This window comes from Dipodomys spectabilis, unplaced genomic scaffold, assembly GCF_019054845.1.
Source record: "Dipodomys spectabilis isolate Male_0828 unplaced genomic scaffold, ASM1905484v1 ptg000054l, whole genome shotgun sequence".
Lineage (NCBI taxonomy): Eukaryota > Metazoa > Chordata > Mammalia > Rodentia > Heteromyidae > Dipodomys > Dipodomys spectabilis.
In genome coordinates, this window is record NW_024870731.1 from 40,882,138 (window position 1) to 40,904,596 (window position 22,459).

General features: G+C 53.3%; 2 protein-coding genes across 5 annotated transcripts; one reads left to right on the top strand and one right to left on the bottom strand.

Annotated features, from left to right (window-relative positions):
* Positions 1–1,020: 1,020 nt before the first annotated feature.
* Ogg1 (8-oxoguanine DNA glycosylase) lies at positions 1,021–7,543 on the top strand. 3 transcript variants are annotated; one of them, XM_042680095.1, is made up of 7 exons: positions 1,021–1,284; positions 1,608–1,855; positions 2,987–3,166; positions 4,776–4,957; positions 6,815–6,965; positions 7,087–7,140; positions 7,323–7,543. In XM_042680095.1, exons 1-7 carry the CDS (start codon positions 1,058–1,060, stop codon positions 7,541–7,543), a joined length of 1,263 nt encoding a protein of 420 aa, XP_042536029.1. In that variant the 5' UTR covers positions 1,021–1,057. The 3 variants fall into 3 exon arrangements, with proteins under 3 accessions (XP_042536029.1, XP_042536027.1, XP_042536028.1); XM_042680093.1 differs by having other exon boundaries at positions 7,087–7,136; positions 7,339–7,485; XM_042680094.1 differs by lacking the exons at positions 4,776–4,957; positions 7,087–7,140; positions 7,323–7,543 and having other exon boundaries at positions 6,815–6,908.
* A 43-nt stretch (positions 7,544–7,586) lies between these two features.
* Camk1 (calcium/calmodulin dependent protein kinase I) lies at positions 7,587–18,983 on the bottom strand. Of its 2 annotated transcripts, none has more exons than XM_042680096.1 (12): positions 18,930–18,983; positions 17,030–17,144; positions 14,145–14,276; positions 12,841–12,915; positions 12,584–12,722; positions 11,512–11,638; positions 11,341–11,416; positions 10,269–10,381; positions 9,739–9,817; positions 9,541–9,628; positions 7,910–8,027; positions 7,587–7,804 (listed from the first exon to the last, which is right to left on the bottom strand). In XM_042680096.1, the coding sequence occupies exons 2-12, from the start codon at positions 17,110–17,112 to the stop codon at positions 7,722–7,724; spliced, it is 1,113 nt and encodes a 370-aa protein (XP_042536030.1). In that variant the 5' UTR covers positions 17,113–17,144; positions 18,930–18,983; the 3' UTR covers positions 7,587–7,721. The 2 variants fall into 2 exon arrangements, with proteins under 2 accessions (XP_042536030.1, XP_042536031.1); XM_042680097.1 differs by lacking the exon at positions 18,930–18,983 and adding an exon at positions 17,438–17,558.
* Positions 18,984–22,459: the final 3,476 nt, after the last annotated feature.

Genomic DNA, 22,459 nt, shown 5'->3' on the forward strand with positions numbered 1-22,459 from the left:
GAATGACAAGACTGCCCAAGCCTTGCAGCCAGTGGAGAATCAAGACACCCGTGTGGCATGACATGCTTTCATCAGCTGCAGATGATGCCCTCGGAGCGCCTCGGCCTAAATTGGATAGCCCCAGTCATTGCTACAGGGCTAGAACTGTCCCCGGCCCCGAATTCTGATGTCTCCTAGTTGCTTTGTCTTCCTCTAGTTAGAAACGATTTGGCCGGGCGCCGGTGGCTCACGCCTGTGCTATCTACACAGGAGGCCGAGACCTGAGAATCGCGATTCAAAGCCAGCCTAGGCAGGAAAGTCTGTGAGACGCCTATCTCCAAAAAACCACCAGAAACCATCCTTCCTCTGTGCAACGGCAGGTGTGCCCGGCTGAGCCGCCGCCCCGTAGGCCCCTGGGCCGGGCTCCGGAGACGCTCCCACGCGGGGGAAGGGGCGGGGGTCGGGCTGGAAGCTTCCGAGACAAGAAGGCCTGGGAACCCGAGCCCAAATGAGGTCAGGCCGCCGAAGAGAGAACGCACGGCTGCTCCGACGCGCGCCAACCTCGTCGGCGCACAGAGGGCCGGCCGCCGCGTCGCGCCCGAGCTCTCATTGGTGCCGCACTCTCCCTTCCTCCTCGGATTGGCTACCTCTGAGATTTACTTCCGGTCCTCTGGAAAGCCGCTCTCCGAGGGTCCGCCAACCAACGTCGCGCCCGGACTCTCATTGGTGGCGTACTCTCACTTCCTCCTCGGATTGGCTACCTCTGAGCCTTACTTCCGGTCCTCGGGAAAGCCGCTCTCCGAGGGTCCGCCCACCAACGTCGCGCCCGGGCTCTCATTGGTGGCGTACTCTCACTTCCTCCTCGGATTGGCTACCTCTGAGCCTTACTTCCGGCCCCCGAGAAAGCGGAAAAACAGGCTCGCGCTTCCTTCTAAAAGCTTCCATTGCTGTGGAGTCGCGGAGCGCGCGCCGAGGTTCTGGGGCGGGAAGCTCACGTCGGAAGGAGTGGTCGAGGGAGGGGCAAGGCTAGCAGGCGGGCGGGAGAGGAGGAATTGAATGAGAGAAGGAGGGACCTAAGATGAGGCTCCGTGCTGGGGCCGGGTGGGAGGAGCCTGGGGGCGTGGCCCTGCACGCGGGGTGTTCAGGCCGCCGCGGGGCGAGCGCTGCTCTCCTAAAGGTGGCTTCTGCCTGGTGGCTCATGAGGCACCGGACTCTGGCCTCTAGCCCGACTCTCTGGGCCTCCATCCCCTGTCCACGCTCTGAGCTGCGCCTGGACCTGGTTTTAGCTTCTGGACAGTCCTTCCGGTGGGTGACTGCGTCGGGTGTGGGGGGAGGTTGGCCCCTTCTCGGGACTTTGGCTCGACTTTCCCCATCAGGGCTGCAAAGGAACGTTGGGGCAGGATGGATGGGAGGGGAAGCCCTGGTGGCAGGCCTGCTACCCCTCTATAAAGTAGAGGTACCAAGTGCAGTGCTGCGAGGACCATGCGATAAAACCACTGAAAAGATCACCATTTTCACTTTATAGTTAGTAAACCTCTTTTGCGAATGGGGCAGCTCTAAGACTGGAGGTGTACCCCAAAGGAAAGGAAACCCATGTAGAGCCTGTCTCTCTGCACCTGGGTGCTTAGGTGGAGGGAGCATAGCCCTGCACACTGGAGTGGCGTACTGGAGAGCCGAGTATGGACACTGACTCAAACCGAAGAGCAGCTTTTTTGCACTGTGTACCGAGAGAACGAGGGTTGGAGTGGCAGGCCGACATTGGAGGAGCTGAAGGCCATCCGAGAATACTTCCAGCTGGATGTCAGCTTGGCTCAACTGTACAGACATTGGGGTTCTGTGGACCCCCACTTCCAAGACGTGGCTCAGAAATTCCAAGGTGAGTACAAGACCTGGGCAGAGAGAGGTTGGGGTTCTATGTGCATTGATTATTTCTCTATGATGAGGCCTCACTGTAAAATGGAGGTTGCAATATACCACATGAGATCTTAAGGATTAAAGGACCTAATAAGTGTAAAGTGTGTGTGTGTGTGTGTATATAATAATTCCTGGCACATTGTAAATTTTTTTTCCTGGGTGCTGTCCCTGCGCTTTTTCAGCTCAAGGATAGCACTCAACCACTTTGAGCCACTGTTCACTTTTGGTTTTAGGGTGATTAATGGGAGATTAGAGTCTCTTGGACTTTCCTACCAGGGCTGGCTTCCAACTTCATTCCTCAGATCTCCGCCTCCTGACTAGCTAGGATTACAACTAGCTGCCCACACCTGGCTCATTATTAGTGTGGCCTGATTGGATGTGACTCCGTTCATTCTGTAAACAGAGAATGGAGCATGTGCTATGTGACTGGAGATATTAACAAAAAACAGTATGTTAATCTCATTGTGCGTGTGTGTGTACATGCCATTATTGGGGCTTGAACTCAGGATGGGTGTTATGCCTTAGCTTTTTCTTTCAAGGCTCATGCTTTATCACTGGAGCCACACCTCCACTTCTGGCTTTTTTGTAATTAATTGGGCTTCTCTGCCCAATTAAAGCTGGCTTTGAATCACAATCCTCAAATCTCAACCTCCAGAGTAGCTAGGATTACAGGTATGAATCACCAGCGTCTGGTTCATTGTGGGTTATTGATGAGATGCTATGAGAAATGAGAGCTGTAGTATTCCTTTCTCTAAATTTTTTTTTTTTTTTTGTCGATCATGGGGGCTGAACTCTGGGCCTGGGCACTGTCCCTCAGCTCTTCAGCTCAAGGCTAGCGCTCTACCACTTGAGCCACAGCACCACTTCCTGCTTTTTTCTTTTTGCTTATGTGGTACTGAGGAATTGAACCCAGGGCTTCATGCATGCAAGGCAAGCACTCTACCACTGAGCCATCTTCCTAGCCCCTCTCTATCCTGGGATTTTTCTATCCTGGGATTACCTAGAGCCTTAAAAAAGTGTAGGATCTTATACAAGGGTGGGAGAAAGTCACTTCCAATAGCAGGTGCTTCTAACCATGCGTTCTGGTCTCCAGGTGTGCGACTGCTGCGACAGGACCCCACTGAATGCCTTTTCTCCTTCATCTGTTCTTCCAACAACAACATTGCCCGCATCACTGGCATGGTGGAAAGACTGTGTCAGTCCTTTGGACCTCGGCTCATCCAGCTTGATGATGTTGTCTACCATGGCTTCCCCAGCCTGCAGGCCTTGGCTGGTGAGTAGGTGAACCCCCTAGCCCCCGCCTGTTTTGAACAGGGAGAATTGTTTGATTCTCCTCTGGTCACCATCTCCCATCTTAACATTTCCCCATCCAGAGCTGTCCTTTCTAAACAGATCAGCCCCCGTTCTATCACATCTTCCATATGAATCCCTGAAGTGTCAGCACCACACTAGTCTGGATGTTTGCGAGGAGACTCAGTACCTCTTTAGAGAAATATTTATACACAGTGTTCTGTACTTTGGGGTTAACAATATGCATTCCAGAGACAGACTGCCAGACATGTCCCAGGTCTGTCACTTGGACACATTCTTTAGTATTTCTGTACTCTGTACACCTGTGTGTGAGATGGGATAATCATAGCACCTGTCAAAGTTGCTGTGAGGAGCCCAGCGCTGGTGGTCCTAGTTATTCAGGATGCTGAGATCTGAGGATCACAGTTTGAAGCCAACCTGGGCAGCAAAGTCCATGAGACTCTCATCTCCAATTAACCATTGGAAAGCCAGAAGTAGCTGTGGCTCAAAGTGGAAGAGCTCTATTCTTGAGCAAAAAAAGCTATGGGACAGTGCCAAGGCCCTGAGTTCAAGCCCCACAACTGATTAAAAAAAAAAAAAAAAAAAAAAGTGGTCTTGAGTCTCTGCTCATAGCTTAGTCGTCATAAGATCCCAAAAATTTCATTCAGCTCTCTAAACCTTTCTTGACTTGTTTGTGTAGAATGGGAATGAATGGTGAATAGAGCAGTCAGGATGCATAGAGTGGGTTAAGAGCATAAGCATTTGGTATCCCAGACCTTACACAAATTCCCGTCTCTACCATGTCCTGCCTTGAATATCTTCTAAGCCCTCCCTCCTTTTCTCCATCGGTAAAATGGGAAAAAGAACAGTATGTCAGCAAGTTCCTCAAGAAAATTAAGCAGGGGGGCTGGGAAGGTGGCTCAGTGGTAGAGTGCTTGCCTTGTATGCATGAGGCCCTGGGTTCTATTCCTCAGCACCAAGCAAAAAGAAAAAAGCCACAAGCCGGGCGCTGGTGGCTCACGCCTGTAAACCTAGCTACTCAGGAGGCTGAGATCTGAGGATCGCGGTTCAAAGCCAGCCCGGGCAGGAAAGACCGTGAGACTCCTATCTCCAATAAACCACCAGAAAACCGGAAGTGGCGCTGTAGCTCAAGTGGTAGAACGCTCGCCTTGAGCTGAAGAGCTGAGGGACAGCGCCCAGGCCCAGAGTTCAGGCCCCACGACCGGACCAAAAAAAAAAAGAAGAAAATTTAGCAGGGTAATATATGTAAAGGGCATCGCCCGTGGGTCTGTCCAGCACTGATGGAAGAACTGATCTGGTATTTTTTATGAGTCTTTTAATCATGGGTGTGAACTTTCTTGAGAAAGTCTAAAGAACCAAAGTGGAGAACTCCTGAGCAAAGAGTCTTTCTCAGTTACCATATGAGTAGTGCTCAGAAAACATACCCATGCAAATGGCCCTGACTCCTAGTGGACAGTAGGGAGGGAGGGACATTCAGGAAAAGCATCTCTGTGCCTGAGGTTTTACAAACATGCCTGAGGATAGAAAGGCTTGAGGACACCTGACCCCTGCTCTCCTGTCTACTCCCACAGGGCCGGAGGTAGAAGCCCACCTCAGGAAGCTGGGCCTGGGATACCGTGCGCGCTATGTGTGTGCCAGTGCGCAAGCAATCCTAGAAGAGCAAGGTGGGCTGGCCTGGCTACAGCAGCTTCGAGAGGCCCCCTATGAGGAGGCTCACAAGGTCCTCTGTGCCCTGCCTGGGGTGGGCACCAAGGTGAGGCTCCAGAGAGGTAGGAGCTGCCCCTTTCACTCACATAGAGTAGGAGAGTTTGAACAAGGCAGGCCTGCACATTGTAATGGAGGCCTGGCTTCTGAAGGAACTGGAAGGAAAAGATGTAAGCAGATACTTCATTAGAGGGAAAAAAAAAAAAAGGAAGTGGTGCTGTGGCTCAAGTGGTAGAGTGCTTGCCTTGAGCTGAAGAGCTAAGGGACAGCGCCCAAGCCCAGAGTTCAAGCCCCACAACTGACAAAAAAAAAAACAGCAGAAAGGAGACAAAAGGCATTGCTCTTTGAGTGGATTCTCAGAAAAGCCATTTGTATGGTTGCCCACATGTGTTGCTGTATTTATGCAGAAATTTCCAGAAGGAATGGCAGGAAGCTTAGTACTTGTTACCTTTAGGGGGAGAAATAGGAAGATGTTTCTGTTTTCCAGTTTGCCTGCCTCCCCCTCCTCTTCCTCCTTCTCCTCTTCTTCTTCCTCTTCCTCCTCCTTCTTCCTCTTCTTCCTCTTCTTTTTCCTCTTCCTCCTCTTCTTCCTCCTCATTTTCCTCCTCCTCTTCCTCCTCTTTTTTTTTGTTCTTTTTTTTTTTTTTGGGGGGGGGGGGTTGGTCGTGGGACTTGAACTCTGGGCCTGGGCGCTGTCCCTGAGCTCTTCAGCTCAAGGCTAGCACTCTACCACTTGAGCCATAGTACCACTTCTGGTTTTCTGAGTGGTTTATTGGAAATAAGAGTCTCATGGTCTTTCCTGCCCTGGCTGGCTTTGAACCACGATCCTCAGATCTCATCCTCCTGAGTAGCTAGGATTACAGGCGTGAGCCACCGGCACCCAGCTTCTTTTTTCTTCTTTCTTCTTTTGCCATTCCTGGGGCTTGAACTCAGACCTGGACACTGTCCCTGAGCTTCTTTTGTTCAAGGCTAGCACTCTATCACTTGAGCCACACTTCCAGACTTTTCTGTTTATGTGGTACTGAGGAATCAAACCCAGGGCTTCATGCATGCTAGGCAAGCGCTCTACTTCTAAGCCACATTCCCACCCCCCAGTTTGTTCTTCTCTTGAAATTACACATACTTATAGAACATTTGGTTTGATATTAACAGGTTAACTAGTAGTAAGATAATTTGTATTTGGAACTTGTCTTCTTCGTAGTTCTCGATGGTTTAGGAAATGAATTTTTACCTAAGGATTTTTTGGGTTTGGGTTTGGTTTTGTTGGGGGGATTTTACTTTTTTTTTTTGGTCTGTCATGGGGCTTGAACTCTGGGCCTGGGCTCTGTCCCTCAGCTCTTCAACTCAAGGTGAGTACTCTACCATTTGAGCCACAGCACAACTTCTGGTTTTCTGGTGGTTCATTGGAGATCAGAGTCTCAGGACTTTCCTGCCTGTGCTGTCTTTGAACTGGATCCTCCAGCTAGGATTTACAGGCGTGAGCCACTGGCACCCGGCTGCTTCAATTTTTTAAGGTCTTTTTATGGTACTGGAGATTGAACCTTGCTTGTTAAGCAAGCACTTTGCCACTGAGCTACATCCAAGCCCGAAGAACTTTTTTAAAACCGAGCTCCACACTCCAGCCTAGCTTTAAATCTTGGTGCCTGTCCCCAGCCATGGGACTATAGCCAAGGCACATGACATTTTGGAGCTTGTGTGAGATGTGTGCGCTGACTCCTTTTCCCAGGTTGATGAGAACTGGTCCCACAGAGGTGTCCACTCAGTGGCAACTCTTCAGATTCCTTCTGGGATGCATAGCAGGTGAACATTGAGTGAGCTGATAGAACAGTGGTGACGGCAGGGTGAGGAAGCCGCTGCTAGCTACACCCTGGCGTCCCTCCACAGTGACTCACTCTGCTTATTGAAGGTGGCTGACTGCGTCTGCCTGATGGCCCTGGACAAACCCCAGGCTGTGCCCGTGGATGTCCATATGTGGCAGATCGCCCAACGGGACTACAGCTGGCACCCCACCACATCTCAGGCCAAGGGTCCAAACCCCCAAGCTAACAAGGAGCTGGGTGAGGAGAGGGGTGCTGGGCGTAGTTCCTGCTCCCCCACACCACCACGGTGGATGGGGCTGGGGGCGGGGGAGGGGGAGGACAACAGGGGGCCCAGTTACTGTAACCTCTTTTGATTTAGGAAACTTTTTCCGGAGCCTATGGGGACCTTATGCGGGCTGGGCGCAAGCAGTGAGTGTACCTCAGCTTCCCCTCCTCTCTAGCCCAGACCCTAACACCCTTCCTCGGCCCTGACCCATCTCCATGAATCTCCCATGCCATCACAACTCTGCCACCACCCCAGTCCTGACCTCATGACTCTTTGGTTCCCGCCCCATCTCCAGCCTTGGCCCCAATGGCTCCTCCTCCCCACACAAGCCCCTCCCCCGCACAGGTGCTGTTCAGTGCCGACTTGCGCCAGCCCACCCACCGTGCCCAAGGGCCACCAGCAAAGCGCCAGAAAGCATCCAAAGGGCCAGAAGTTTAAATGGGACACGAGAGAAAGGAATTCTCCAACACTTCCACACCTCTGCTTCTTTCTCCCATCCACACCTCTTGTCTCCTGTTGGGGAGGGATCGCTGCAGCTACCTCAGGGTGACACAGCAAGGGGAGAAAGGACTGGTAGAGGAGACAGAGCTGACTGTGATTTTATCTTCTTACCTTTATTACAAGAAGGAACAATAAAATAGAAACCTTTGTATGGAAAATGCAGTGAGGAGGGAGAGGGAGGGGGTGGGGAGGGATGGGCCAGGGAAGCGGGCAGGCTGCCTTCCACCCTAGAGCTGGGGGGGCAGCGTGGGGGGCACTTTCTGGCTGGGATCCACACAGCAGTCTCGACAGCAACAGCCAGCCACGGGTCCTGCATGGGAGCAAGGACAGAGTTGGGGGGGGCAGCCCTCCACTCCGGGCTGGTGCCTCCTCATGGGCCAGCCATCTAGCCCTTGCATGCTCCCGAGCTCCTCACCTGCAGTGGTTGGTGTCAGCAGCTCCCCGTGGCTTGCCGCGCGCCCCTGCCCTTCCTGGCTGGTGCCCAGCTGCAGCTTCCTCATGTGCCGCACCACAGCCGTGGCATTGAAGGCTTGCTGCCGAGAGAGGAGAGAGACTTCTGGGGACCGGGAAGTTGGTGGGCCAGGGTGTGGCAGGGTGTGGCACACAGGTGTTAGTGATTTCCCTGGAGCCCCTCCAGACCAAAGCTTTGGTAAGTTGCAGCTAGTCCTATGGATTTACAGGTTGATCCTTATAGTCATTTTATGAATTTATGCATGCACATACACATACAAGGTGCACATGCAGACACAATTCATGTGTAGAAAGCACTGTCGCATTATGTCGTGGACACGGTTCTAAGCACTTTACATGGTAATTTAATATTTACAAAACTCTGAGGCAGGGGCTGGGAAGGTGGCTCCATGGTAGAGCGCTTGCCTTGCATGCCTGAGGCCCTGGGTTCGATTCCTCAGCACCACATGAGCAAAAAGAAAAAAAGCCGGAAGTGGCGCTGTGGCTCAAGTGGTAGAGCACTAGCCTTGAGCTGAAGAGCTGAGGGACAGCGCCCAGGCCAGAATTCAGGCCCCATGACCAGACCCAAAAAAAAAAAAGAAGAAGAAAACTGAGGCAGGCACCGTTAATACCGCTAACTTCAAAAAAGGACACTAAGGCATAGAAAGACACACATGTGCCTGCGTGTCTACCACTTTCTATTCAGCTCTCCTCCCTCAGCAATACATTCCTCATGTCCCTCAAGTTCAGAACAAACCAACCTCCCAAGACACGCGTCAGCCCTGGGATCCGTCCACAGCCATGGTACCATTGTCCTCAGTCCCCGCTGGAAGTTGGGCAGCCCTCGCTCTTGCCTGATTCCCTCAGCCTGCTTCCATCTTCTGTCTTTGCCCCCTGTGATTCTACACCTCCAAGGCCCTCTGCTCTGTTACCCCGTGTGGGTCATGGCTTGCCATCCTGCCTGCTTCGGCACAGCTTCCTCCTGGGTCTCCCAGTCTCCTCTGTGGCCTTCACGGCTTCCTGAGAGCCCTGCTGCAGGCATGCTCCCCGGAGGCTCAGCCCGCAGCATCAGGTTGCTCCTCCATTGTGGGATGCAAGGCCTGCTGGCCTGACCCCTGCCAGATTCTCCACCCTGGGCTCCTGCCACTCTGCCCTCAGCAGCTCTAGTACAGGGGCCTTTGCATACCTTGTCCTGCTACCTCAGACATACTGCTTGCGATTGGCTAATTCCTATTCGAGTGACAAGTCTGTCAGTTGCCACAGTTAGGACCTTCCTAGGCCCCCAAAGACTAGCTCAGATGCTCTTGGAGAAATATAGACTGTTCTGTAACATAGATTACTCACTATTATGGTCTGTAAGAAGTGTGTTATAACCTGTAGAAGGATGTTATAGATGTATTGACCACCAAAGACCCTCTGAAGTTGGGTAGATGTCCAGGAGCATTTGTTGAATGAATGAGTGATTGAATGAAGTCCTTCAGAGAGTCCTGTGTGCTGGATTTGGTTCCGGGTGCCATGCAAGCTGGGCCTAGATGGGGGCGGGCAAGGAGTCCTTGGGAGGCCAGGACCCAGGGCAGAAAGAACATGGCTGCTCACCTTCCACTTGCTCTTGGCAAAGTTCTTCTTGATCTGCTCACTCACGGACTGGTGGATATTCTTATCCAGAGCCGTGTCTCCTGCAATCCTGAGCGGAGATTGTGGAGGGCTAGCTCAGAGGGTAGCCCTGGGAGGGTCCCATGCCACAGCCCAGTGCGCAGCCTGGTGGGGGGGGGGAGGGCGGGAGGCGTCTCTCACCATGGGTGCTGCAGGGCCTGCTCACAGGTGAACCTCTCCTCTGGGTCCTTTTCCATCAGGTGCCGGATGAAATCTTTGGCTGAACCAAAGCCAAGACAGCATAGTGGTGCCTGTGGAACCATTCCCCCCACCCCTCCAGCAGGCTGGGCCGGGCCACAAAGCAAGACAGAGAGGCCAGGCCAGATCTACCCATCTACCACGCTGGTCCACCTCTGAAGCCCTCCCAACCCAGGCTTCAGGCTTTCTCCTTTCTTAAAAATATGTTTATTGGGACTCCTCTTTAGGCCCCCCTCCTGATGGATTGCTCTTTACGTGTTAAAGAATACAGTGTTTGAAGATTGAGTGAATAAATGCCTACAAGTCTCTCAGACTGGGGGCCAAGCAGAGGGAAACTGGAGGTAGCAGTGTCTGATCTCAGAAGACTCCCACTCTGGGGCCAGGGAATCTGCTAGAAGGGAGACGATTGGGAGATACTACAGAGAAGAAGTAGAGACAGGACCCCCGAGGGAAGAAGGCAAAGCCCCAAATACCAGAGTCAGAGATGTCGTCCCAGTAAGGAGAGTCAAACTCGTACTCAGCCTTCAGAATCTGTTCAAAGAGTTTGGCATCGTTCTCATCATAGAAGGGGGGGTAGCCGCAGAGCCTGGGCAGGGAGAGACTGGTGCTCACTTCCGTTCTCACCAGCTCTGGGATGACTCGTGGGCAGTCCCAGGAGACCCATAGGAAGGGGGTTCCTCTCCCCTCCCTCCTGCCCCACTCCTGACTGCCAGCCCTCCACACCTCCCGCCTTGCAATCCTCGAGGCCTTTGCACTTGATTTTCTCTGCTGAACCTTTCTTCCTCCTCTTCCACTCAGGATGCCAAACGCCAGCTCCACTGAAGACCTTTCCTTCCCTGAGCCTACCTGAAATGCTTGCCACCCCCTGCCCCTCATTCTGCCGCCTGCTCTTTACAGCATTTTTTATCACCTTTTTTTTTTTTGGCCTGCCAGTACAGTGTTTGAACTCAGTTCCTTGAACTTGATCAGCTTGCCTGCTTGGCTGGCACTCTACCACTTGAGCCACACCTTCAGTCTGGCTTCATTACTGTTTTGATTTTCTTTTTTCTTATTTATTTGGTCAGTCTGGGGCTTTAACTCAGAGCCTGGACACTGTCCCTGAGCTCTTTCGCTCAAGGCGAGCACTCTGTCACCTTGAGCCACAGCGCCACTTCCAGCTTTTGGTGGCTAATTAGAGACAAGAGCCTCCGGGATTTTCTTGCCCCGGTTGTCTTTGAACCAGGATTCTCAGATCTCAGCCTTCTGAGTTGTTAGGATTACAAGTGTGAGCCACCAGCTCATGTTTAGATTAATGTTCAGGCTTTGTGTAGGCTAAGGTTTTGATTTCTTGCCAATTCTGTCTCCCCAGCTATGCTGCCAGTTCCCCAAGGTCAGGTCCTTGTTCTAACTCCTAGTGCCTGGTACAGTGCCCCAAGGCATTTCTACTGAAGGAAGAGATGTTAGTAATAGGTGGACGCTGCTGTGGAGGAGAGGGGAGGGGGAGAGGAAGGCATGAGAAAGGACAGCGGTGGAGCCACACCTGGCCATGGACCCAGCCCCACTTACAGGATATAGGCTATGACCCCAATGGACCAGCAGTCCACGGCCTTGCTGTAGGGCTTCTGGGCCAGGACCTCAGGGGCTGTGGAAGAAAGGGGAGATATTGGTGATCAACTTCCCCCTTTGCCACTCCCAGTGCCATCCCTGCCCTCAGCCTCAGCCCAGGGCTCTCCGCACCCACGTATCCTGGGGTCCCACAGGCTGTGGAGAGCACACTGCCCGGATCCTCCATCTTGGAGAGGCCAAAGTCGGAGATCATGATCTTGGAGTCCTCATCCAGGCTGTAGTAGAGGAGGTTCTCTGGCTAGGAGGGAGGGAAGGAGGAGGAAGGGGAATGAGAGAAGACCAGAGTCCAGTAGAACATCGTAGCCCCAGCCCCTGAGAAAAAGTGGAACCTCACCCCCACTTCCATTCCACCCCCCAAAAAGATACTGGGACAGTCACAGAGCTGCCCGCGTGATGGAACACCTAAAAATGTCAAGGAAGTTGAGGAAGCTCCCGGTTGATTTTTTTGGGGGGGGGGAGGGGAGTCGGTCGTGGGGCCTGAACTCTGGGCCTGGGCGCTGTCCCTCAGCTCTTCAGCTCAAGGCTAGCGCTCTACCACTTGAGCCACAGCACCACTTCCGGCTTGTTCTGCTTATGTGGTGCTGAGGAATCGAACCCAGGGCCTCAAGCATGCAAGGCAAGCGCTCTGCCACTGAGCCACCTTCCCAGCCAGTCTGGTTGATTTCATCTCTAGCACATTCCCTGCAGGCCAGTCTGAACAAGCCCATTTTAGAGACAGGAAGGCAATGCCTCCAGAGGCCTGGTGGCCGTCTGACCACTAGCCCAGCTTGGATGTGGCAGGGCAGAATTCAAACCCAGTTCTGTCTCGCTCCCAGGCTCCTCTTCCAGGTGGGAATGAGATGTACCAGACACCTCACACCCTGTCCTCGGCCAGCAGGAGGCCAGGCTCCTGGCCACCTGTAAGCTTTGTTCTCACATTCAAGTTCTCTACTAACGGCAAATGTGGCATTTACTATCAGAAAGATACAAAACACCACTGGGGATCACGTGACAGCACAGCTCCCTTTGTGTCTTTGAGTAGCTGAACTGGAATGGAAAGAGGGGGCTTAGGGGTCAGAGGTGTATTTTGCAGGTGGGTGCAGTGAGGGGTGAGAGTTACTTAAGGTCACACTGCATGCAGGGTTTGCAGAGGCCTTGCCCCAGGGGCTCAGTTCACCAAGTCCCCACCCTCCCCAAGCCCCACCTTGAGGTCTCGGTGTACAATGCCCAGGTCGTGCAGGTACTTGACCGCGTCCAGCACCTGGAAGATGAGGCGGCTGGCATCCCGCTCGGTGTAGAACCCTTTCTCCACGATTCGGTCAAACAGCTCCCCACCTGACACTCTACAGTAGGTCAACACAGAGGGACAGCTCAAGGGGGAGGCCCCCTAACAGCAGGAACCAGATAGAGCGGGCTAGAAGGGACAGCAGGGGAGCCGCGAGAAGGGGCGGGGCCGCTCACAGCTGCATGATGAGGTAGAGGTGGCCCCCACTCTCATAGATGTCATCCAGGGCTACAATGTTAGGATGCTTGATCCTGGAAGGAGAAGGAGGGGATCAGCGCTAAGGACCCTCAGCCACTGCCCCATTGCTTGCAACCAAGAACCCTGAACACCACCAGTAAAAGCCGATTCACCACAATTTACTATAAATTCTTGGAAGGTAAGAAGGTAGAGCGGCCAGCACTGGGTTCTGAGCCCAAATCCTGCCTCTGCTGTATGTTCTTTGGGAACACCGATGGGTATATGACTTCTGGGCAGGATTGGTGGTTTGCTTTGGTTTTGTGTTTTACTACTGGGGTTTGAAGTTGGGGCCTGGCACTTGCTAGGCAGGTGCCTTACCTTATCCCCAGTCCCTGGCTTTTTTGTTTGCTTCTGATTTGCTTGGACAGTGCTTGGGTTTGAGCTCAGGGCCCTGAGGAAGAATGAGGTGCCATCTCCCCACCCCCACCCCCATGTGTGTTCTGGTCCAGAGCTCTGTTCTGCTCACACTGCTCCAGCACTTGGTGAAAACCCTGCTCAGCAATACTTGTTGAAGCTCTGTGTGTCTGAGCTTCGCCACCTAAAAGTGCAGTAAATGCATATCTCCCTCAAAGAGTAGGGGTGAGGAGCATGGGAGACATGCAGGCAAGATGCCTGATACACAGCAAATGTTCAATTTTAAAAAAACTAATCAGGAGACTGAACTTGAGGAGAAGAACGTAGCTATCTCACAAGCTTGCCATGTGACTTTGGGCAAGTCTCTTGCCCATTCTGGGCTTTATTCTCCCACCCTTATCCCCTCATAGGCCAAGGAAACCAATCTTTTCCATCTTGCCCAGTGTGGCTGGGAAACAGAGAGACTAGAAGTGAGTAAGCTAGAGTTTCAGCATGAGTGCTTCTCCTCAGGGGTCATCACACCAGCAGTTTGAAACTGCTGTTTGGCTTCAGTGTGGTGGGGGAGGGGAGACCTGCTGTGGGTCCAGAGATAACATGAGCTGAGGGATGTGGGTTCAAGCCCTGACCCAGGGTTAACCGTGAGTCCTGATTGAACAGATTGAACTTCTGTAAATATAAATAGTCCCTGGCATCTCAGCCACATCAGTCAGGTTACCCAGTGTGCCAGCCACGTGAAACCAAAGGACCTTGAGTGCTCCCCACACCCTGCCAAGTGCAAGCTCTTATCCCCACTTTACAAGCAGCACGCGGAGGCTCGGAAAGTTTAAAGGAGTCCTCCAAAGCCGGAGACAAGAAAGGGTGAAGGCAGTGTCCTGTGTGGCGCACGCACTTGTGCAGGACAGCGATCTCATTCTCCATGCTACCCTCTTTGCCTTCCAGGGCCTTCTTGGCGATGCATTTGATGGCCACCAGCTTCTGAGTCCTCTTGTCTTCTGCTAGGATTACCTCGGAAAAGGCCCCCCTGTGGGAAGAGGATTCTCAAGGTGAGAAACTTTAACCCTAACTTCCCTTTCACCTTTTCCCTCATCTGTAGATTGTTCCAGACAGGTTGGTGACCTGGGCAAGGCAATCAGTCTTTTCCCTGGCCACAGTAACTGCGGTGTGATGAGAGCCAGGTATGAATGAGGAGCCATTCCTGCTGCACTGCTATGAGGTCAGCCTGAAACAGGTGGCGGTCATTTTTTTTTTATTTTATTATTTTTTTGGTCGGTCGTGGGGCTTGAACTCTGGACCTGGGCGCTGTCCCTCAGCTCTTCAGCTCAAGGCGAGCGCTCTACCACTTGAACTACAGCGCCACTTCCGGTTTTCTGGTGGTTTATTGGAGATAAGAGTTTCATGGACTTTCCTACACAGGCTGGCTTTGAACCGTGATCCTCAGATCTCAGCCTCCTGAGTAGCTAGGATTACAGGCGTGAGCCACCAACGCCTGGCTGGTGGCAGTCATTTTTGTCACCACTTAAGAAGAGCCTCCTTGAGAACAAAGACCACACCAAGGAAAGCAGACCTGAGAGGCAGTCATAGTCCATGTCCTGATAATGCGACCCCTTTTGGGCTCTTGGATCCAAGCAGGCCTAAAGTTTGCCCCTGAGATTTCAAATTATGTACTGTACATGGATAATTCATTCCTATTTTTGCAGAAACCAATTTGAGTCCTGGCTCATTTAATAGCCCTTTAGCGCCTTGAAGACCCTTCAGCCTCACCTGAGGACATTGTAGAAATGCCACATTCTAGACCCCACTGTATTCTAGCAAGGTTCTTGGGTAATGTGTATGCTTACTAAAGTTTAAACACTGATGAGGGGGATTTGCTGGGCATCCTTTCCACACCTTCTTCCCCAAGGGACTAGGAAGTCCTCAGTCAAGGAAGGCATGTCCCTTGGTGACACTCCTGTCATCAGGATAACGAGTAGCTACAGCCCTCTCATCACTGGCTTTACTTGGCCTTTCTCCAGTTTGCGTCCCACACTGTGTTCCAGTGACTGTCCTGAATGGTCAATTTCCTCTAAGTCGTGTGTGTGTGTGTGTGTGCGCGCGTGTGTGTGCGTGTGTGTGTATGTGTGTGTGTTCATGCACATGCACTGCTCCTGGGGCTTAAACTCAAGGCCTGGGTGCTGTCCCTGAGCTTTTTTGTTTTTTGTTGGTTGTGGGGCTTGAACTCTGGGCCTGGGCGCTGTCCCTGAGTTTTTCAGCTCAAGGCCAGCACTCTCCCACATGAGCCACAGCACCACTTCCAGTTTTCTGATGGTTAATCGGAGATGAGTCTCATGGACTCGGGCTGGGAAGGTGGCTCAGTGGTAGAGTGCTTGCTTTGAATGCATGAGGCCCTCGGTTTTGATTCCTCAGCACCACATAAGCAGAAAAAGCCTGAAGTGGAGCTGAGGCTCAAGTGGTAGAGCACTAGTCTACAACTAAAGAACTGAGGGACAGCGCCCAGGCCCAGAGTTCAAGCCCATGACCAAAAAAAATCAAAAAACAAAAAAAAGAGTCTCATGGACATTCCTGCCCAGGCTGGCTTTGAACTGCCATCCTTAGATCATAGCCTCCTGAGTAGCTAGGATTACAGGTGTGAGCCACCAGCGCCCGGCTGTTCCTGAGCTTTTGTGCTCAAGGCCAGCGCTCTACCACTTGACCTACTGTTCCATTTCTAGCTTTTGGGTGGTTAACTGGAGATGAGTTTTATAGCCTTTCTTGCCCATCTGAGTTGTTTTATTCTTTATTTAGGCTTTTTTTTTTTTCTAGTTCATGGAGAAAAGAGTCTCACAGACTTTTCTGCCTGAGCTAGCTTCGAACCATGATCCCCCTAGGATTACAGGAGTGAGCCACTGGCACCTGGCCTGCTCTAAGTTTTAAGTGTCTTACTGTGTCTTTTGGAGTAACATCCAGCCTTCGTAACCTGCTGTCAAGGTCCTGCAGGGACTTTTCTACTCCACCTCTAGCCTCTTTTTCCACTCTGAACCAAGGAGGTAAGATGAGCCTCCCTCAAACACTCAACCACACCCGACTCGGGGGTGGTCATTAGAGCAGGGCTGGCCAGTCAAAGTAGCCTCATTTCTTCCTCCCCCACACTTCACCTCTTCGTGCTTCTACCTTGCCTCTGGGCCTTTGCTTACCTCTCCTTCCTGGAAGGTCCCTCTGGACACATGCACATCTATGCGTCCTCCAATCCCTAGATTTAACGCCCCAACAGTCTCCCTAGTGAGAAGCCACAGCGCTCTCTGGCCTCTACTCCAACCTTACTTAGTACAACACACACCTCTTGTCATTTTCGATGGGTCTGTCTCTTTTGCATGTCAAGGACCAATTTGAGGGACCAATGTGAGGTTTAGGTAATGTCTGAATTCTCAGCATCAAGAAAAGTCCCCCCCATTCCCCCCCCCCCGCCCCCGCTGTTTCCAAACCTAAGCCCAAGCAGCTAGCTCTTGGTAAGGGCTTGGATAAATGATCCCTCTGTTCTCCTTGACTTCCAGATTCTCATTAGGAACTCACGGTGCTACAAGAGCAGCTTGTGTCCACCCAGTGCCAGCCAGAAATGAAAAGCTGGACCAGTCTGAGCCATGGCTAGGCTTCCTCAGTGCCTGGTCTGTAGACACAGGAATTGTTAATCAACTAGCCACAGGAAGCACCGCCCTGAGCCCAGCCATCCAGGCCCAGGAGTGAGGGAGGCTCTTCCCAATTCCACCCCCAACTCAGGCAGCGCTCCACCCTGACACTCACGTGCCCAGAACATCTCGGAAATCATAAATGTCCCGGATGTCCTCTGCCTGCTTCCAGCAGGGGCCTTCCACTGCTCCTGGCATGGCCCACCGCCCCCCGGCCACAGCCAGGGCTCCTGGAAGAGGAACGGAGAGAGAAGCTTGGTAAGGTCGAGCCTCCTCTGGGAATTGATCCCTGCACCTCAGTCAGTGATTGAGCCTGCACTTATTCATTCCTTCGTTCATGGATTCAGTCATCCAACATTCATTCACTGGTCATTTGTTCATTGAGTAATATCTCGTCAGCAAATTCCTACACCTAGAGGAAAATCTTTCATGGTAGCAGCAAAATTCTTTAAGGAAGTCATGCATTCCTTCATTCCTTTACTCATGCCCTCTTCCCAGCTTCTCCCTCTCCAGGTTTACATACCAAGGGAAAACAGGGAAAGCCAGCTTAAAGGAAGAAGCACAGGGCCCCCCCCAGAACCAGCAAAGTCTCAGCAGCACTCTGGAAATGGCTGGGGTGTCTCCTCTCCCTCCGCCTCCCTGCCTTGGCCTCTCAGAAATCAGGTTTCCGGCAGTCTGGGCTTCCAGCAATATCTCAGCCATGTTTTTAAATAGCTCCTTCTCACGGTTACCAAGGCAACAGCAGCCACAGCTGGAGTTCCCCAGACCTCTCCCTCCTAACTCCCCATGTGGGTCCCAGCCAGCCTGTCCCGTCAGGGCCTCGGCCTGTCCCGCCCCAGCTTGGACCTTCCCTCTCCTGAGGCCTCCATTATCACCAGACGGAAAATGGGGAGATGGCACTGGAGATGGACAGACCTGGGTCCAGGGACACCCAGCTGACACCCACCACGGGCTCCAGTTCAGCCATGAAGGGCTGGTCTTCCACTGGTCCTTCCAATAGGCAGCCAGGCTGGGGCCCACCCAGAAAGCACAGTTTCCCAACCACCCCAAGATCACACAGTGAAGCCCCCACGGAGCCTGGCCTGCTGTGCGGCCTCTGGAAGGCTACTTTCTCCTCACTTTCCTCCATAGAATGAGCGGAAGTCGTCCTGACCAGAGAGAGACTGAAGGACTGGGGCGGACTCGGTTCCGGGGACCCTCATGCCTATCCCAGGAGCAGAAACAGCAGAGAAAGGAGACTGCAGGGTACGCTTTAGAGGATGAATCTTCAGCCCACCTGGACAACTGCAGAGGCACCACCAGCTCCCTACCCAGCACCAAATACCCCCCAGCCTCATCTACCCCAGAACCCAAACTGCCTGCATGTGCACCTACATCCAGCAGTCTCTGTCCAGATGTTTCCACACCTGCTTACACTCACACCCATGAATACACATGTGCAAACGCCTCCCCTCAGGTGGACGGGCCTGTCCACCCCGCCCCCGCCCACTGGGACCACTCTTCCACCACAAAACACAGCAGCAGGGCTGGTGCCCTGGCTCGGGTAGAGCACCCGCAGCGAGGGCAGGGCCCCGAGTTTAATCCCCCATACTACAAAAATTTTTTTTTCCTACAGGAGGTGCAGCTCAACGTGTGTAGAGCCTGGCCCAATCCACCAGCTCACACCCACAGCCCCTACCAAAAGCTGCGTGGAGATCCTCACCTGACACCCTCCGCCCGGGGCCCACGCCCGAGGCCCCAAACACAACGGGACGCCCCAGCTCCGACGGACGCACCCCCAGACGCCCATCCGCAAAGACCGGCTCGAGGGTCCCTCCCTCCGGACCGGGCGTCGGCACATCGGAGAGGTAGGACGGACACCCAGACACCCCATCTCCGAATGCCCACGCCCTCCCGCCAGCTGCGGGCCGCTGCGCCCATCAAGCGCCCCGGGGCTCGCGGGACACCTGCTGGGCCCGGGAGGGGGGAGGCCCGGCCCCGCGCCGCCCGCGGGCGCCCCGCCCGCCCGGCCCTACCTGCGGCTGCCCCGCCGCGGGGCTGGCGCGAGGCCGAGGTGCTGGCGCGGAGCTGGGCGGTCGCGCGCCCTGGCCGCCCGCCCGCGCTCGGTGGCCCGGCTCGGCTCCCGGCTGTCCACCCGCCCGGCTCGGCTGGGCTGCGGCTGGGCTCCGGTCCGTCTCTCCTCCGCCCGCCCGCAGCTCTGATGTCAACGTGGGCGGAGCGTGCGGCGGAGCGGGGACGGGGAGGGGGACCGGGCAGCCCAGGCGTTCTGCCAGCTTCCTGCCCTTGGAGCCCCAGGGGGCAGATGGGGTCTGGAGAGGGGTGTGTGTGTGTGTGTGTGTGTGTTGTGTGCATGTACTAGTGTGCACAGGTGTGTGTGTGTACGCGCACTCACATGGCCATCCTGGGCCTGTCCCTGAGCTTTTTGATCAAGATTGCCCCCCCCCCCCACTCCTTAAGCCACAGCTCCACTATTAGTTTTTTGGCAGCTAATTGGAGATAAAGAGTCTCATGGACTCTCCTGCCCAGGCTGGCTTTGAAGCAAGGTCCTCAGCCTCCTGAGTAGCTGGGATCACAGGTGTGAGCCACCAAGCATGGGGCTGCAAGCAGGATTTGAACTCTCGGGAAAGAAACTGGCAGGTTTCACCCTGTGGCCTGGTAGCTTTGTCCCTTCCTCTTACCCCAGCCCAGAGCCCAGAATCAGCCCCCCATGAAGGGCTCTGAAGAGTTTGGAGGAGTGAAGAAAATGGCCGGGGAGGGGGGAGGGGCTGGGAAGGTGGCTCAGTGGTAGAGCGCTTGCCTTGCATGCCTGAGGCCCTGGGTTCGATTCCTCAGCACCACATAAGCAGAAAGAAAAAAAGCCGGAAGTGGCGCTGTGGCTCAAGTGGTAGAGCGCTAGCCTTGAGCTGGGGGACAGTGCGCAGGCCTAGAGTTCAGGCCCCACGACCGGACCCCCAAAAAAACAAAAACAGAAAATGGCCAGCGGGGGCAAAGGGGAGCCCCAGCCCTGCACAGAGAGACAGGGACTAGGGGAAGGGGGGGTTAAGTCCAGATCCTGAAGGAAGTGGGCCAAAGTGGACCAAGGTCCCATGTGACTGGGTGGCCGCCAGGGCCCTTGGGTGGGTGGGCAGAAGCCAGATCCCAGAGCTGCAGGCATGGGCCAAGGACCTGACCGAGGTCAGTTTATGCAAGGCTCCTCGGGCATAAATCCAGGGCCGGTTGCAAGAGGGGAGATCTTGCCAACAGAAATGGGGCTGTACTCGGCCAGCCCAGGAAGCCCTCTCTCTTCCCCTAGTGGGCTTGCTGGACTTCTCCCTCCTAGATTCCTGCATTTTCCAGCTAGAGAGGGCCAGAGGATCTTGCTGGTACCCCAGCTGCTTTCTACTAGCTTTGCTCTCCCTCACAGGATGGTCTGTTTTTAGGCCTGTGTCATAGAACAAGATGGCTGAGGTTCCTCCAAGGGCTGATCTGGAACATGCTTTCCTTTGCAGAACCTCAGTCTCTTTCTCTAGAGCATGGCAATATCGACATCTGCTAGAATTCTCCTGAGAATTCCATGAGGCCGTGGATGTGAGGTGCTTAGAACATTGTAGCTCAAAACACAACGGTGAGACTCCACATCAACCCTGGCTCAAAGAAAGGACCTTATTTGGCCAGAGACAAGTGGCAGAATCTCAGCATGACAGATAGCCTGTAGTCTAGCTAGAGTTCACAGTCTATAGTGAACTAGAGTCTATAGGCTCTGTCTTTTTTTTTTTTCGTCAGTCATGGGCCTTGAACTCTGGGCCTGAGCACTGTCCCTGAGCTCTTGAGCTCAAGATGAGCACTCTACCACTTGAGCCACAGCGCCTCTTCCGGTCTTCTGGTAGTTAATTGGAGTTAAGAGTCTCATGGACTTTCCTGCCCAGGCTGGCTTTGAACCTCGATTCTCAGATCTCAGCCTCCTGTGTAGCTTACAGACATGAGCCACCAGCACCCAGCTAGGTTTTCTCTTTTTTGATACTAAGGATCAAGCCTGGTGCTTTGCCTAAGTGAGGCAAGTGTTCTACCACTGAACGATATCCCCAGTTCTTGGTGTTTGGAGACGGAGTCCTGCTAGGCAGCTCAAGCTGCCCTCAAATTTGAGATCCTCTTGGTGCTGGGATTAAGGACATGCAACACCGTGCCCTTACCTCACCTTTTTTTTTGTCAGTCGTGGGGCTTGAGCTCTGGACTTGGGCTCTGTCCCTCAGCTCTTCAGCTCAAGGTGAGTGTTCTACCACTTGAACCACAGCGCCACTTTTGGTTTTCTGGGGATTAATTGGAGATAAGAGTCTCATGGATTTTCCTGCCCCGGCTGGCTTTGAACTGTGATCCTCAGATCTCAGCCTCCTGAGGAGCTAGGATGACAGGCATGAGCCGCCGGCACCGGCTTTTTTTAAATTTTTTAAGATGAGATCTCACTGTTTTGCCTAGGCTGGTTAGTCTTGAACTGAGCTCAAATGATTCTCCTGCCCACCCTCAAGTACCCTGTAAAAATATTTCTACTAAACAAGGAAGACATGATCACTGTAGGAAAATTACATAAAATGGTTAGATCACAAAAAGTTCCTTTCTAGCACTTGCCTTCAAGTGAAATAATCTGAGTGGTGCCAAGTAACAGAGTCCCAGACTGAAACCAGCTTTAGCAGAGAAGAATTTATAGTTCGCCAAAGCTGGCCCAGGAGTGAGGGAAAACCACAAGAACCCAGGGCTGGAGACTGGAACCAGAGACCTAATGCAGAGGGGTTGCCTTCTTTCTCTTCACAACTCTCCTTGCCCCCCACCCCCACTTTTTTTTTTTTTTTGCTAGTCCTAGGACTTGAACTCTGGGACTGGGTGTTGCCCCTGGGCTCCTTTTGCTCCAGGCTAGCCCTCTGCCACCTGAGCCACAGCTCCACTTCTGGCTTTTTCTGTGATTAATTAGAGATAAGAGCCTGTGGAGTTGCCTGTACAGGCTGGCTTTGAACCACAATTCTCAGACCTCAGCCTCCTAAGTAGCTAGAATTACAGATGTGAACCACAGGTGGGGACCTGGCTGCTCCTTGCCTTGATCTCCCCTTTCCTCTGCTGGCCAGACAGGGGAGAGAGACAGAGAACGGGGTGGGGGAGGGGCAGCCCTGGCTTCCCCGCTAAGCCCAGTGGGAGAGATGCCCCCAGTTTCACATAGGATTCTCAGAGAAGGGCCGTGGCTGCTGGAGCAATGTGCCCTCCACCCTCTACTTGACCTGTTGCCAAGCGAACGAGGTGCCACGCTGGAGTCACAAGGATAGAAGAGTGATCTAGCTGAAAGAAAATGGCGGGCAAGCACCAACAAATCCATCTCAGCCTGTTCCCACCAGCCCCGGGTAAGCAAGGCAAACTTTTTTTTTTTGTCAGTTGTGGGGCTTGAACTCTGGGCCTGGGCACTGTCCCTCAGCTCTTCAGCTCAGGCTAATGCTCTACTACTTGAGCCACAGTGCTACTTCCGGTTTTCTGGTGGTTCATTGGAGATAAGAGTCTCATAGACTTTCTTGCCCTGGCTGGCTTT